Here is a 17,294-nt window from a genome sequence, read left to right on the forward strand (position 1 = left end):
GAAAAAGAAGGAGAAAGGTTGAGGTTTGTATTGATGAAGGAAGTGTAGAGAAAAGTAGAATGAGTGAGTGGTGGAGTGATGGGTGAAAGTTAAAGAAAGGGTGGGGAAAAGAGGAAGAAAACGTGTGGGAGAGTAAATGAGAGAAGAAAAGAAAAAATTAATGTGAAGTAAATATTTGTTGAGAGGAATAAATGTGTGGTGCATGCATGTGATATTATTTGATAGCATTGTTGACCAAAATAGTAGGTGTAGTCCAATAATGTATGCATGCATGTGATATTAAAGACTGTGGTAGCAGAAGAAACAATGGTTCACGTGAGTGTGGATTTTTGGATGGAGTGAGTGAATAATAGAAGTGGTGCATGTGCCATAATTACTGCCTATTGAATAGCCAATCAATATACATGCAATAGCAAATGAGACAAAGAAAATAAAGGTGGAAAAGACATGAGAAGAAATAAAGAAAAAGGAGAAAAGTTTGAGAGAGAGAGAGAGAGAGAGAGAGAGAGAGCACGTGAGGGAGAGAGGGAAAGTAAAAGAAAAGAAAAAATAAAAAAAATAGGGATGGGGGCCACCAAATGGGGGTGGGCGCCCCATGTGAGAAATTGAGAAAAAAAGAGAGCACGTGAGAGTGAGAGAAATGGTGGAGTGAGGGAAAGGAATGGGGATGGGGACCACCAAATGGGGATGGGCGCCCCCCCCCCCCCTTTCACATATATTCTCCAAATTATTTTTTTCTCTTTTTTTTAGTAGCAAAGAAGAGAGGGGATGGGGGCCACCAAATGGGGGTGGGCGCCCCCTTTCACATATAGAAGCCAGAATTTCTCTTGTTTTCATTTCCATCTCTTTCTGCTATACTACCTCACCAATTCAAATATTTTTCTAGACAGTTTCACAAATTAGAATTCAAATCAAGTATACAGCAATAATAATTCAAACCAAGTTACAGCAATATTCAAACCAAGTACACCAAACCAAACAGCCAGACACTGGAAAAATTAGCAGACAGTGAACCAAAATGTCACCAAATGACAGTTAAAATTAGCAGCTCAAATCCATTAGCACAGATAAAAATAATCAACACAATTAAACCAAAATTAAACCGAAATAAAAAAACTGAACTGCATTAATTAATGGAAATGTTGCTGTTTCCAAAATGCCACAATTAAACTACCAACTGAAATAAAAAATTTTTGCTGGAACTAAATACTGAAATTTCTAAAGATTAAACTGACTGAAGTTAAAACTGATAAAAATAAAGCTGATAAAATCTCTTTCCCCCACACTTAGAACAGACAGTGTCCCCACTGTTTTAGCGTTAAGGTGCGGAGAGTGAAAAAGCTCGAAAAGACGATTCAGCCACGTCTATGAGAAAAGAAATGCTGATACAGATGGTCCATCTGTTCCGTGACGATATCCATAAAGCCATGAAAATCAGTACGTAGAGTAGCGAATTCGCCGCGTAGGCCTTCAATCTGAGCCTCTAAATTAGTAAGGGCAGTGACAAAATCAGTAGGCGGAGGCTGAGGTCCAGCATTAGCCGGAGCAGCAGAATGAGCAGCAGCAGGAGATGCATCAGGAGAAACTATAGAACGATCAGGAGGAGGGTCATTATAATAGTGAGGAGGAGTCTCAGGATCATAATCAGCAGGGATGTCATAGATTTGAGGTGTTTCAGGTGAGGGTGGTGTAGGTGGGTGATTTAGGTCAAAAAGCCAGTTATTTCTATTATGCACACTCGTGATAGGGTTAGGTAAGACAAACTTGTGCACACTATTGTGGTTAATGAGCAATTCAAATTCAATTGGTCCAAGGTTACCTATCAGGTGAGTGTTGAAACAAAAACGGATATTCATAGGTCGAATACCGCCGTAGGGATTTAATCCTAGGAGTGGTTCACGCATGCCTACAACATTGGCTATCATGGTAACTAGGCCTCCTATAAGGATAGGTGTGTCAGGAGTGTCTATGATACGAGTGAAATTGGCTACCATAAAGGTGGCCGCATTTACAGGACAACCTTGTGAAGCGCAGAACATAATGAAAAGCTCATCACGGGATACCAAGGAAATGGTTTGCTCTTTTCCAAACAAGGTATGTGCTAGGATCTTATGGAAATACCTAATAGCAGGGTTATGGATGCTTTAAGAGTACATATCCTCAGGTTCAGGGTGGTAATTTCCAGTTATACTTCCCCAGAAATAGTCAAGCTCACGGTGCGGGAGAAGTTCCTCTTGGGTGACAGTGAAAGTATTAGGGCCACTAGGAAAACCTAAAAGGTTAGCAAACTCGTTATGGGTATAACGGAAATCAACACCAATTAGTCTAAATCAGATCAGGCCACGGTTAAAACCTAAACCATGGTTGGGCAGATAGTTCAAAGAACTAAGGAACTCCAGGGTAATCCTACGGAAAGTACTAAATCTCCTCCTAATGGGGGAAGTGTCCCAACCTATCCGGTGTAGCCAGTACAACACACTCTCTCTAATGCCTAAGGCATTCATAGCACGATCATCATCATAAATGGTGGGTGTCATCTCCCGACTGACTAAGTCCTCAAACCTCCTCCTCTGACCTGCTCCTCTGAACGTGATACTCATATAATCTACTCTAGCCATAACGAAGTTAGTCACTAGCTAAATAAAGGTAAATTAGCCTGAAAATTAAGTAGATTATAGAGATAATAGTCAGCGATGGCTAAAAGCCTTTTGAGTAAAAAGAAAAAGAAATAAAGAGAAAAATAAGAAGAACATGAATAAAAATGAGAAAAAGAAGTAAATTTTAGGAAAGCAAAATAGAAAAAAATAAAATAAAATAAAATAAAATAAAAACTATAAAGGAAATTATAGCTAAAATAAAGAAAACATAAACACGGTGGGTTGTCTCCCACGAAGCGCTTTGTTTAAAGTCGTAAGCTCGACCATACTAGTGTTACCTAGTCGATGCGGTGAGGAGAAACCTCTACTAATTTCATGCAATTAGAATATTCTTTATTATCTACGAAATAGTAGTGTTTCAATCGTTGCCCATTGACTATGAATGGTTCGTTAGATCTATTCTTGATTTCTACGGCTCCACTAGGCAGTACCTTTGTAATTTCAAAGGGACCGGACCACCTAGATCTAAGTTTTCCTGGGAAGAGTTTTAGTCGAGAATTAAATAATAGCACAATATCTCCTACATTAAATTCTTTTCTCGATATTCTTTTATCGTGCCATTTTTTCGTTCTTTCTTTATAGATTCGGGCGTTTTCATAAGTGTTTAATCTAAGCTCTTCTAATTCATGAATATCTAAGATTCGTTTTTCACCGGCGGCAGAATAATTTAAATTAAGGGTCTTAATTGCCCAATAAGCCTTGTGTTCCAATTCGACCGACAGGTGACAGGATTTTCCATAGACCAATTTGAATGGTGTGGTGCCAATGGGTATTTTAAAGGTAGTTCTATAAACCCAAAGTGCCTCAGGTAGCTTAGTGGACCAATCTTTCCTAGATGTAGCAACAGTCTTCTCTAAAATTTGTTTAATTTCTCTATTTGAGACTTCGACTTGTCCACTAGTTTGTGGATGGTAAGGTGTTGCTACTCGGTGGTGAACACCATATTTTAACAGAAGTTTCTCAAGAATTTTGGATATGAAATGTGAGCCACCATCGCTAATTACTACTCTAGGGACACCGAATCTGGGGAAAATGATGTTTTTAAAGAGTCGGATTACTACTCGCGTGTCATTCGTAGGAGCGGCAACAGCCTCGATCCATTTCGATACGTAGTTAACAGCGACGAGTATGTATTTGTTACCAAATGAAGAAGGAAATGGTCCCATGAAGTCGATTCCCCACACGTTAAAGACTTCGACTTCCAAAATGCCTTTCTGAGGCATTTCATCGCGTCTTGATATATTTCCAGTGCGTTGGCACCGGTCACAGTTCTTAACAGCGATGTGGACGTCTTTCCATAAGGTTGGCCAAAAGAGACCAGCTTGTAGGATTCTTGCACAAGTCTTGGAAGTGCTTGCATGTCCTCCATAGGGAGCAGCATGACAATGAGAAATTATGCTTCCTACTTCTTCTTCAGGGACGCAACGACGAAATATATCACCGGCTCCTCTTTTGAAAAGAAGTGGTTCGTCCCAATAGTATTGTTTCAGGTCGTGGAAGAACTTCTTCTTTTGTTGGTAAGTTAGATCTGGCGGTAATATTTTAGCGGCTAGGTAGTTAACGAGATCAGCGTACCAAGGTAGGGTTGAGTTTTCTATATATGCTTTGGTAGTTCTTTCTACTTCGGTTTGAGTATTGTTTAAAGTTTCTGTTACCGAAGCGATGTCTAACTGGGCTATGAGTCGCTCATATGGGAAATCATCATTAATGGGCACTTCGTCAGGTTTATTTCCTTCCATTCTTGATAAGTGATCAACAACCACATTTTCGGTGCCTCTTTTGTCCTTAATTTCAAGGTCGAACTCTTGCAAGAGTAGGATCCATCTAAGGAGTCTTGGTTTGGCATCCTTTTTGGTTAATAGGTATCTAATAGCGGCATGGTCGGTATAGATTATGATTTTCGCTCCTACTAAGTAGGATCAAAATTTATCTAACGCGAATACCACAACTAATAGTTCCTTCTCTGTTGTGGCGTAGTTCATTTGTGCAGGATCTAAGGTTCTACTGGCGTAGTATATAACATGAAGTTTCTTATCTTTTCTTTGTCCTAGGACTGCTCCTACAGCGTAGTCACTAGCATCGCACATAATTTCGAATGGTTCGTTCCAGTTAGGTGGTTGCATGATTGGTGCGGATATCAGTGCTTGTTTAAGAGTTTGAAAGGAGTTTAGACATTTCTCATCAAATATGAATTCCGCGTCCTTCATTAGTAGCTCAGTCAATGGTTTGGTTATTTTAGAGAAATCTTTTATGAAACGGCGGTAGAAACCAGTGTGTCATAGAAAACTCCGTATTTCTCTAACACTTTTCGGGGGTTGAAGGTTTTCAATGATTTCGATCTTATCTTTATCAACTTCAATCCCTTTATCAGACACGATGTGTCCAAGTACGATTCCTTGTCTTACCATGAAATGGCATTTTTCCCAATTTAGTACTAAGTTGACATTTACGCATCGTTTAAGTACCATCTCCAGGTTCGAAAGACATCCTTCAAAACTTTCTCCACATACGGAGAAATCATCCATGAATACTTCCATCATGCCATCGATAAAATCAGCAAAGATCGACATCATGCATCTTTGAAATGTCGCGGGTGCGTTACACAATCCGAACGGCATTCGTCTGTAGGCGAATGTGCCATAAGGACATGTGAACGTCGTCTTTTCTTGGTCATCAGGATGGATAGGTATTTGAAAGAATCCTGAGTAACCATCTAAATAGCAGAAATGGGAGTGTTTAGCCAGTCGTTCGAGCATTTGGTCAATGAAAGGTAAAGGAAAATGATCCTTTCGAGTGGCTTTGTTGAGTTTTATGTAGTCAATACACATTCGCCCTCCAGTTTGAGTGTGTTGCGCTATTGATTCGCCTTTAGGGGTTGTAATGACAGTGACACCTCCTTTCTTGGGTACGACATGTACAGGGCTTACCCACTTACTATCAGATATAGGATATATGATTCCTGCTTCTAACAACTTTTGAACTTCCTTTTTCACTACATCGCTTAGAATCGGATTGATTCGTCTTTGATGTTCTCGCGAGGTCTTACAATCTTCCTCGAGCATAATGCGATGCATGCAGATAGAGGGGCTTATTCCCTTTAGATCATATATGTTATAGCCTAAAGCGGTCGGATATTTTCTAAGAACATTGAGTAACTTTTCAGTTTCAATCTGTCCAAGGTCAGCGTTTACTATAACAGGTCGTTCAAGTTCTTCATCTAGGAATTCATACCTTAAATCTTTGGGTAGTGTTTTAAGTTCTATAGCAGGTTTCTTAGGGCAAGGAATAGGATCAGGGGTTAATGCTAGGCATTCACTTAAATTGTTATCTTGGTATTCCTCACGCCAGTTATCGTCCTCGAAAATAGGTGGCATTGGTATTTTTAGAACTTCAGAGTAGGTGTTTTGTTGTTTCTCCATTTCTTTAACGCATTCATCAATAACGTCCAAGAAACAACAGGAATCGTCTATGGCTGGGGCTTTGAAGAATTGGGAGAGAATAAACTCTACTTTCTCTTCACCGACCTCGAAAGTTAGCTTTCCTTTCTTGACATCTATAATGGCACCAGCAGTTGCTAAGAATGGCCTTCCTAGTATAATAGGGATATTAGAGTCCTCTTTAATGTCCATTATTATGAAGTCAGTAGGAATATAGAATTTTCCTATATGAACAGGTACATTTTCAAGCATTCCTACGGGAAACTTGACAGATCGGTCAGCTAATTGCAATGACATTCTTGTTGGTCTTAGTTCACCTAATTTGAGTTTTTCACAAATAGATAGAGGCATTAAACTAACATTGGCTCCTAAATCACATAAGGCTTTGTCTATTACGAATTTCCCAATTACACAAGGTATAGAGAAACTACCAGGGTCTTTTAGTTTAGGAGGCATGTTGTTTTGAATGATAGCGCTACACTCAGCAGTTAGTGTGACAATTTCATTTTCTACTATCTTCTTCTTATTGGACAAGATCTCCTTTAAGAACTTAGCATATGAGGGCATTTGGGTAATAGCTTCTGTAAAAGGAATGGTAACATTTAGTTGTTTCAGAAGCTCTACGAATTTCTTAAATTGGCCCTCATTCTTAGACTTAGCAAGTCTTTGAGGATATGGAATCGATGGTTTATATGGTGGGGGAGGCACATAAGGTTTCTCTTTTTCAGATGCCTCTTCATTCTCATCCTCCTTTTCAATTTCAGGTTGTTCTCTTGGTTTTTCAGTCGCTTTATCAGGTTTCTGATACATGGTTGGGTTCTGAAGCCTTGGATCGATTGGTCCATCGAGCTCAGTTCCACTTCGTAGTGTTATGGCATTGGCGTGCCCTTTAGGATTGGGTTGTGGTTGACAAGGAAATGATCCAGCAGGTGCGGAAGTAGTTGCTTGTTGTTGGGCCACTTGAGCAATCTGAGTTTCTAACATCTTATTATGGGTCGCTAGGGCATCTACCTTAGTTGCTAATTGCTTCAATTGTTCACCGGTGTGAACATTTTGGTTGAGGAAATTATTATTTTGTTGAGCTTGGGTAGCAATGAAATTTTCCATCATAATTTCAAGGTTAGACTTTCTAGGAACATTAGGCATATTAGGAATGTTAGCAGCAGGTTTTTGGTAACCTGGCGGTACAGCAGGTGCTTGATTCGGTACAAACAGAGCGTTGTTATTTTTGTACGAAAAATTAGGATGATTCTTCCATCCAGGATTGTAGGTGTTGGAATACGGATTCCCTTGAGCGTAGTTAACTTGATCAACCGAGACTCCTGCCAAAATAGCACATTCGGGGGCAGCATGTCCAAGAACTTCACATAATTCGCAGTTTAGAGTTATAGCAGCCACGGTGCCTGCGGGTGGTAAGGTCAAGCTTTCTAGATTTTGGGTAAGGGCATCTACTTTAGCGTTCACTTTGTCTAGGCTACTAATTTCGTACATTCCGCCTTTAGTTTGAGATTTTTCCACAGGAGTTCTTTCGCTTCCCCATTGGTAATGATTTTGAGCCATGTTTTCAATTAGTTGATAGGCTTCGTCATACGGCTTATCCATAAGTGTGCCACCAGCAGTGGCATCTATTGACAACCTCGTGTTGTACAACAGTCCATTGTAAAATGTATGAATGACGAGCCAGTCTTCTAATCCGTGATGTGGGCACATTCGCATCATGTCCTTATATCGCTCCCATGCGTCGAAAAGAGATTCAGTGTCCTTTTGTCTGAATCCATTGATTTGTGCTCGTAACGCAGCTGTTTTGCTAGGAGGAAAATAACGTGCTAAGAAAACAGTCTTCAATTCTTCCCACGTCGTGACAGAATTTTGTGGCAAGGATTGCAACCAAGCCCAAGCTCTATCTCTCAGGGAGAAGGGAAAAAGGCGTAGTCTTATTGCATCGGCAGTTACTCCATTGGCTATCACGGTATCAGCAAATTGGATGAACTTTGTTAAATATTCGTTAGGATCATCGGTAGGAACACCGGAAAATTGACGTTGTTGAATGACTGATATCAATGACGGCTTCAGCTCGAAATCGTTTCGGTTAATAGCAGGGTTAACGATGCTCTTGTGGGGCTCTAGTTGAGATGGGGTGGAATATTCTCTGAGTGGACGGTTTCGCGGTCCTTCGGCCATTTCTACTTTCGGCTTGAGTTCTTCTTCGGATTCTTGGTCGGAGTCAGATTCTGACTTAGCGGCTGATTCCTTTTCGGAATCTGAGAGAGGAAAGGGAATGTTGTGATTTGAACAGTATTTCCTGATAGCTCGTCTTACGTTAATAAGACGCTCAGGTTCGCTCGTCGTCTGTACTAAGGTATCGCTTTTTGAGCGAGTACTTGGCATACAATCGACGTAAAAGGAAAAATAAAATTTGTTGCCTTAGTCTATCGCGCAACGGGTAAATCGCACTATTGACTAAAATCAGTCCCCGGCAACGGCGCCAAAAATTTGATCGGGATTTTATATAAGTCAATCGGGATTTTACTGCAAGTATACATCTTAGTCGTTAAGTTTTAAAAGATTATTGAACCCACAAGGATTGAGGGTCAAATAATGCGGGTTTTCGTTGCTAATGGCAGCTAAGGCTATCGATTTGTTATTGATTATGAAACGGGAAATTAAATTTGGTTTTAATTAAATAATGAGAATTGATATACCGGTGTGCTTTCATCGACCATCGAGTTAATAATCTTATGCATAATTCGATCCATAAAATATTTTCAGATTAAGTTATTTAAATTAAAAATCTTTGCCTCACGCTTTCGCGTCTGTTGACTCTAATTATACTGACAGTTCTAATACATTTGCTTTCGCTAAATTATCACAAACCGAAAATACTTTTTGAAAGTTAAATAAAATACAACCGACTCTAAAGCGCTTTCGCTGTTTTTAGAGCTGATGTTTGATTTCCACTATCAGGTAAAAATCTCAAACTGTCGTTATCTTAATTTTATACCTTAACTGAATTTCTACTATGGTAAAAAGAAATCCTTTTAACAATTAACTTAGAAATCAGAACCAGAAAATGATTTAGTATAGTTTTATGCGATCAGTGATTATTAATTCATCCGGTTAATGGTTAGCACACCGGTACAAAGTAATTAGCCAGACATAATATTAATAATAGTTCCAGAATAAAACCGATAAACAGACATATATTCAAGCATGATATCAGATACGAATATTAATGACAGAAGCATATAAATAAAATAAAAAAAACTGGAATTAAATTGAAGTAGCAGAAACTTGTTCTTCTTGAATACAGATTAAATGCAGAAACTGGAACTTTGAAACGAACAGTAAATTTCCTAAATCTAATACTAGAATCTGAAGCTTGAAATAAAATTCAAACGCACTTAATTTTCGGTGTAGAAATTAAGTGCTTAAACGGTGCAGGAATTCGAAACGGGAATGGAAAATGAACTTAAATCTAGGAACTAATTGCAGCAAATTAAAATGAAAACAAAAACTAGGTTATTACTCTTGAATGGGTAAAATTCTCCGAACCCCTCTTTCTGTTCCTCTTTGACTTTTATAATAGAGGACTTGGACGGTTCCTGAGAAAATTCTGGGGCAGTCGTTTCGTTTGTTGAAGAATTGGTAGCTTGGACTTGATGGAGATTCTTGCGGAGTGGAGAGAAAAACCTGGGCAAGTGGTAAACGTGAGGCAAGTGGAAAACGTGTTCTGCATTGGGCTTAAATTAGAGACTGGGGCGGGGGTCCTTAAAGAGGTATGGGCACCCCTTTGTTTCTTTCTCTTTTTTTTCATAAAGAAAAACTGGTGAGTGGGGATGGGGGCCCCAATAAGGCTATGGGCGCCCCCCTTTCTTCTTTGTTTCTTTTTTTCTTTTTTTCTTGCAGAACGTGAATGAAGAGTGGGGGTGAGGGCCCCATAAGTGGTATGGGCGCCCCCCTCACATATATATTATTATTATTATTTTTCTTCTTCCACTTTCCTTATTTGGGTCTTGGGCTTCCAAATGCGGTCTTTTATTTTTCTCCACTTCTTCGGACAATTCCTCGAAAAATGTCATGATTTTCTTCATTTAGTCGAACTCGGGATATTTTAATACCTGAAATAAAGTGAGAAAATACCAGCGTAATATCGAAATAATATAATATAAATGATCTAAAATGCAGATATAATCTATGTTAATCGAATCAACTATATGTTATATTTTCACGTTATCAAATGCCAACTAATGATTTGGACCATCAATGAGGTGTTTTGGTGCCTAAGACATGAGATGGCTAGGGCGTAAGCTTTGAATCTCTTTGTTTTCACTCTTACAGGCATTTCCAGGCTAAATGAATACCACCATTGGATTCAGGGGATAATTTTAAGTCGATCTGGGTTAGTTCCGTTTTTGTTTGACTCAGCTTTTTGGAGGTTTTAATTCGCAGAATTGGCTACGAAATTATCGTAGCAAAACTGAAGCAAATCCGTGGCTAGTTCGTAACAAAAAAAGGGGGCGTGGAACGAAGAAGATGATGAATAAGGAATTGGACCCTTGACTGCATGCGTGGCCCCTTCGCGCTTCATCACTGGCTGGTCAAATTCTCCAGACCCTCTCCCCTCTTCCAATTGGACACGCGTGAACAGACAAGGGCCTACGTTTACTCGGTTTTTGAAATCCTTCATTTAATTTTTTTTTCATATTTCATAATTTCTTTTGGTTTACTAAGCAGCATACAAACGCAACGCACCTAGTGGAGCCTTTTGGCTGGTAAACTTCAGGTCCTGGGTTCAAGGCCTTCTAGGACCATCCTAATTTTTGGCACTTATTTTCTTAACCTTTTTCTTATTTCATTCAATTTTCTAACCTATTTTAATTCTTTTCACAAATTTATCTTTCACACATAAAAAACCTTAAAAAAATGTTTTGATTTTAGATTTAGGTTTCAAAAACCTTTATTTAATTTTTGACACAAAAAAATATTTATTTTTCATTGTATTTTAATTATTTTCTTAATTTAATTCTAATTAACTTAGAATTAGGGTTTTCTTTATTAAAATCGATCTCTAAAAAACTAAAAAAAAAACTTTAGTAATTATGTTTTAACATTCTCCTAACCTTTAAAATGTTTATTTATTTATTATTTATTGCTTTATTCTTATTTAAAATTTTAGAAATCGATGTATAGGTCGCAAGGATAATTTTGTAATAGCGTATGATTTATTTTCCGCACCTTTACTTTCCTGCAACATTTTTGGTTATGTATCCCCCATCCCAAAGCCTTGTAATAGCGTAGGGTTTTAATTTCCGCTCTTTACTTTCCTGCAACAATTTTGGTTATGTATCCCCCATCCTAAAACAAGTGTTATTTTAAACTATTGTAAATCTTCATGAAAATGACTCAAAATTTACCATGTTTCATAGAAGTGTTATGCACTTATAAATACATGAAATTTTAAATTAAAAATCACCTCTTCTATTGCAATTTAACATTATATTTTTCACTCAAATTTTCAAACAAGTGTTTTTGTTCTTAATATTTCATAAAGAATTTTCTACATGTATTTCATAACATTATAGAAAATTCATATCATTCTCATAAACACTTGGGCACTATTTTTTCATCATAAATTGCTTGTTTGGAAGAGAAGATCAATCCTAAATCCTAGTGATTGATATATGTTCATCAACTTTACTACTTAAATATTATTCAAAAGTGTTTTGTAATTGCTTGTTGTCCAAGATTGTTGGAAACAAGAAAGTAGCAAGGAAAAGATTGTTTTTCTTGTTCGACTTGGTTGGTTGTATCTTACTATCCAGGATTGTTGGAAGCAAGAAAGTCATCAAGAGAGGATTGTTCTCTTAGTGTACTTAGTGAAAATTCAAGAGGATTGTTCTTGGTCCAAGAGGATTGTTCTTGGTGTTTGTGTAGGTCTTGTTCAAGTCACAAACTATAGTAAAATCTCTTTCATGTTGAAAGGGGACTGAAGTACTCTCGGACTGTGAGGGGAACCAATATACATCATCGTGTTATTTAGTTTTCCGCATTTACCGCTTTCATCACAAATCAAAAACCAGAAAAGAAAGAAACATATGTATAAACTCTTGCACCAAACTAGAAAAGTAAGTACAAGTGTTCTAAAACCAAATAATTTTTCAAAGTCCTAATTCACCCCTCTTAGGCGCACTCAATAAACTTACAACTAGTACTAAAATAATTAAAGTGCAATATCTTAAATAATTCAAAATCATGACTCATAAAATAAGAGTTTAAAATTGAAGCAACCAAGTATAAATACACGAGGGTCATCATCAAATTGCAAAAAAAAAAAAATTGTTTAAATATATTCCACGACTTAAAAAATGTTTTGACTTAAGCAATAATATCTTCAACTAAATTTCAAATATAAAAATATAAATAGGATCTTGCTAACCACTGCTCTTAGGACACTTTTTAAGAATGCTAAATAAAGAAAATATTTTTTATAAATGTTATTACTTTAATTTCCAATGCATTGAATACACACATTTTTAAAAGAATTTACCACTATAATCACTTAAAAGAGTGTCTCAACGACACTGGTTAACATTTCCCATATAAATATTAGTAGTTTATATATCAATTCATTAAAAAAATTTAAAAAATAAAAATATTTAATGATAAAATTTATAGGTTGAGTGGGTTTTATGGGTTGAGTCTTTTCAAAATGAGTGTTGTTTTATAGGAAAATTTTTGTTTCCAAATGAGTGTTATTCTCGCTTTTTAATGTAAAAGTGATTGTTATTTTTACAATTGTGTATTTTAATTATTACTACGTACACAATTTTTAATACAATAATAAGATTAATTTGGTAAAAATACAATATTTTATGACAATATCATTATTTTTCTTAATCTGTGTGCAAAAACTTAAAATTACAATTATTTTAAAACTGAAGAAATATTTTGAATGCTTTCGAAACTAGAAATCACAAAAATAAGGAAATAAATCATGTGTCAGATCAATTTATAGAGCCTTACTCTGCCTTTAAATAAGTTCCTTGCAAATCAACGGTGGGATTGATCTGTTTAAATTATTTGGTCGCAACGCCGGATACCAAAATTTAAAAAAAAAAAAAAAATTGGTAATATCCTAAAGAAATGGTAATGCCTTTTTGGACGTGCAATGAAAAGCAATTAGATCCAACAAGGAAAGTGAGAGAAAAGCGTTCTACATCTTTAAATCAAAGTAAAATCGTGACCGTGTATTGCTGTGTTTCCTCTAATGAATAAAAAGTAACGGCTAATTATGTTCCACGTCATCGATCTGCAAATAACATCAGTAGCCAATGGTAACGCGAGAACATTCTCTCTATATATAAAACATCACCGAAACTCACAATACTCATTCACACTTTATTAATCTGCTTCTGCATCTTTCTTAAATATCTTTCAATTTCCAAATTCTCAATTTCTACAATGGCACCAAAAGGAGAGAAGAAGCCAGCTGAGAAGAAACCTGTCGAGGAGAAAAAGTCCACCATAGCTGAGAAGACTCCTGCTGAGAAGAAGCCAAAGGCCGGAAAGAAGCTGCCCAAGGATGGCGGTGCTGCTGCCGGTGACAAGAAGAAGAAGAGAAACAAGAAGAGCGTGGAGACATACAAGATCTACATCTTCAAGGTTCTGAAACAAGTTCACCCAGACATTGGTATCTCAAGCAAGGCCATGGGTATAATGAACAGTTTCATCAACGACATCTTCGAGAAGCTTGCTGCTGAATCTTCAAGACTTGCAAGGTACAACAAGAAGCCAACTATCACTTCAAGGGAAATTCAGACTGCTGTCAGGCTTGTTCTGCCCGGAGAATTGGCAAAGCATGCCGTGTCTGAGGGTACCAAAGCTGTTACCAAGTTCACAAGCTCTTAAACTCAAACCAGTTTTCTAGGTTTATTTTGGGACGCTATGTAGTCACCGTTAGACTAATTTATATTTAGCTTTTACCTCTCTAATGTTGTAATGTACTAATGAATGGGATCGTGCTGATCCCTGTTGTGTATGAAAATGATGGAATTAATGATATTGGATTTCAAAATTGCTTGTATGGTTCCATTACGTTTTTCAATTTAAGTTTGCAGTGTCGTCAATTTATGGCTTATGTTATCGGTTAGGTGTTTCTTGCACGCTGCAGAAACTTAGCATACCTTGTTGAAATGAAAATCTTGTAAAAAGTTTGTTAATTAAAATAAATCAAGAGTCAAGTAAGAAAAGCCTTTGCTAATTGGTTTTACTTTGCTTCTTGATATGACTATGTTTTACGAGCTTCTAACTGGTGTTATGACTTGTTAAATCTTGGAAATGAGACATATTAGGATTGGAGTTGGAGGGTAACGAGATCATGGAAACAAGATCAGCAATAGAAGAACGTCCTCTACATCCAGTCATGCATGATCAGCAACTTCAGTCGGATGTGGTGGTAAAGGATAGATTTGAGTATCCAATTCTCCATGGCATAACTTAAGCAATGACACATGGGACACCAAATGGATCTAAGAGGAAGGTGGAGGTTCCAGCTCATATGCTACCGACCCAATGCGTTGGAGGATGTGAAACAAACCATAGAAACGCTTTGCTAGCTTTTGTGATGCCCTATTTTCGCTGACAACTGACGATAAGGTTGGAGCTTCAAGTATACCCTTTAATTTACTTCAAATTTCTTGTCAGTTCGTCTCATGATGGCTTGCTGCACCATGCGATTTCTGGCCCGTATCAAGTTAGTTTTAAACTGGGTTAACACTACTTTGACGTTTGGTCAACAGCTCTTATAAGGTGTCAATCTTAGATTCTCCATGTGAATAATGTGAAACAGGAGGTGGAGGTCTGCCATTGAGGGCCTCGAATGGAGTCGTGCCTATAGCGAAATGAAATGAATAATTGTATCAAAACTCCGTCGGGGTAGAAATCGGGGCCAGGGATGTGGTTCCTCACTAACAAAGCCACACAAGTTTCTAGTAAATACGCAGGTGGGGTACGAGATTCTTCAGTTTAGAGGATTATGCGGATCAGGGAGAAATAAATTTTCCATCAGTTCAGAGGATTATGCGGATCAGGCAGAAATAAAATTGAAAAATTCAGCGTAGTTTGGTTTGCTAGCATTTGGATAATGTGGAAAGGGCGTAATGAAAAAATATTTCGAGAAAAGGTCAGACCGATAGAGCATTGGGTCCAAGAAATCAAAATCTTGTATTAGAATTGGTTGAGAAGTAAAGCGGCGGGATTCTGCTACTCTCTCAGCCAATGGCTGATAGGTCCAAGGTAGTGTTTGGGGTTCGTCGGGTGAAGTTGCAGCTCTCAGTATGTTGTGTAGGCTGCATGCTCTTGTGGTTGGGTTGTTCTGCGTTGCAATGGTACAGTCTTTCTTAGCTAGAAGGTAGATGCCAACACTTAGGCTATGTTTGGGAGTTTGGAGGGGAAGGGAGGGGAGGGCTTTGGAAAATAGGAGGAATTGAGTGAAAAGGATAAATAGATTTTGGGTAGGAGGGTTTTGGAGGGTTTGAGTTTATTCATAACACCAAAAACCCCATAAAATGGGGGAACTCAAAAATTGTATTGAAGGAGGGTTTTGGAGGGTTTTGAAGGGCTTACATAAATTTTCGATATATCTTTTAGGTTGTTATACTATTTTGAAAATTAAAAATTTAGTAATGATAATAACTCTTTTATCATTCTAAACAAATTCATTTTTTCAAAAAATATCAAATATTTTCCTACATTTTTTTAAAATTTTGTTTTTGGAAGCCTTCCCCTCCCCTCCCCTCCAAACTCCCAAACATAGCCTTAATAATTGTGAGCTGACCATAATAAAGTTCGTGGGGAAGGTATCTTGTGAAGCTTAAGGTGGAAGCAGCGGCATAGAAGTGTTGCAAATGTTCATTCATGTTTTTTCCATTAGTAGCGGCGATAAATTGATGTGGACGGGCCTGTTTCTGTCAGGCAGCTTGTTTGTTTTTTTTGGTGTTTTCAATGTTGTTGGAACTCAGTTTGGTGCCGTATTGAGCGGGGCTGTTTTGCTCGGTTAGTCTGGTTAGTCGTATAAATTATCTCAAGAAGGATCAAGATTGATTTAGAACTATTGTGCAGGTGTTGTTTAGTTTATTTGATCGTGCAGATTTGTTACCGCGTCTGCGGCAGAAAGGTTTCGCTATGTAATCTAGCTGGGTTGTTATTGAATTTTTTCGGTGGGCTATTTTCATTTGGTCCTGGATAAGGTGTATGTTATTGCTGAGCATTTGGTCCCTGCATATTTCAAGTCTATTTGGTTTCTCTGGTTGTGCTTGTTGTAATATATTGTCCTTTAAAGTTTGGTATTATATAGGTGTAACAGTGTGTGTTTAGGAGTTTGTATGTGATGCTGTTTTAGGTGACTATCATGTTCTAGTTGCTTTGGCTCATGGTGTTTTGGATTTAAATTAACTCTCTGTATCAGTTTTGGTCTTGGCATTTCTTATGCCTTGACTCAATACATTTATACTCATTTCTAACACACAAAATGGATGAAACAAATCATATAATATCTAATAATATTCTTCAACATGATATAACACTGGATAATAGTAAAAAATTCTACAAGACACATTGTTTTTATAAAATACATAAGTGGAAAATGATACAAAAGAAAATAAGGAACAACATTTAGTGTTAGAATTACGTAAACTCATTGATCTAGTAGTATTAATTTATTGGTGGAGAATAAAACTTTTTTGAAAAAATTATGGTTGGTACTGAAATAATAATTTTATATTTCTACTTAAAATAATAATAAAAAATAAGAAATTACTAATGTCACATTAGTGGGTTGGGTCAACGGATTCACGGGTTGTAAAACTCAAACCCAATGCCCGAACCAAAACTATATGGGTTTTTGCGGGTTAGGTTGGGTATACCCGTAAATAAACGGGTTCGCGTAATTTATGGGTTGGTTCGGTTTGGGTTAACGGGTTCGTGGGTCGACCCGCGCCCACGAACACCCCTAGTTTCTAGGCATTTATTTAAGATTTCTTTTTGCACATCCGTTTAGGGGTGATATAAACTACTGAAGGTAAGAGAGGTTTCCGACCGTGTGAAAAGCTCCTTCCAAAATTTACTGATGAAAAGCCTATCACGATCACTAACAATGGTTTTGGGTAAACCATGTAGTCTATGACTTTCATACTTGTTGTAT

At 37.4% G+C, this 17,294-nt stretch overlaps 1 protein-coding gene across 1 annotated transcript; it reads left to right on the top strand.

Moving 5' to 3' along the window:
• Positions 1–13,492: 13,492 nt before the first annotated feature.
• LOC131638635 (probable histone H2B.1) lies at positions 13,493–14,168 on the top strand. The gene has a single exon (XM_058909205.1). The coding sequence runs from the start codon at positions 13,556–13,558 to the stop codon at positions 14,000–14,002; it is 447 nt and encodes a 148-aa protein (XP_058765188.1). The 5' UTR covers positions 13,493–13,555; the 3' UTR covers positions 14,003–14,168.
• The last annotated feature ends 3,126 nt before the right edge of the window (positions 14,169–17,294 follow it).

Source organism: Vicia villosa, unplaced genomic scaffold (assembly GCF_029867415.1).
Source record: "Vicia villosa cultivar HV-30 ecotype Madison, WI unplaced genomic scaffold, Vvil1.0 ctg.002354F_1_1, whole genome shotgun sequence".
Lineage (NCBI taxonomy): Eukaryota > Viridiplantae > Streptophyta > Magnoliopsida > Fabales > Fabaceae > Vicia > Vicia villosa.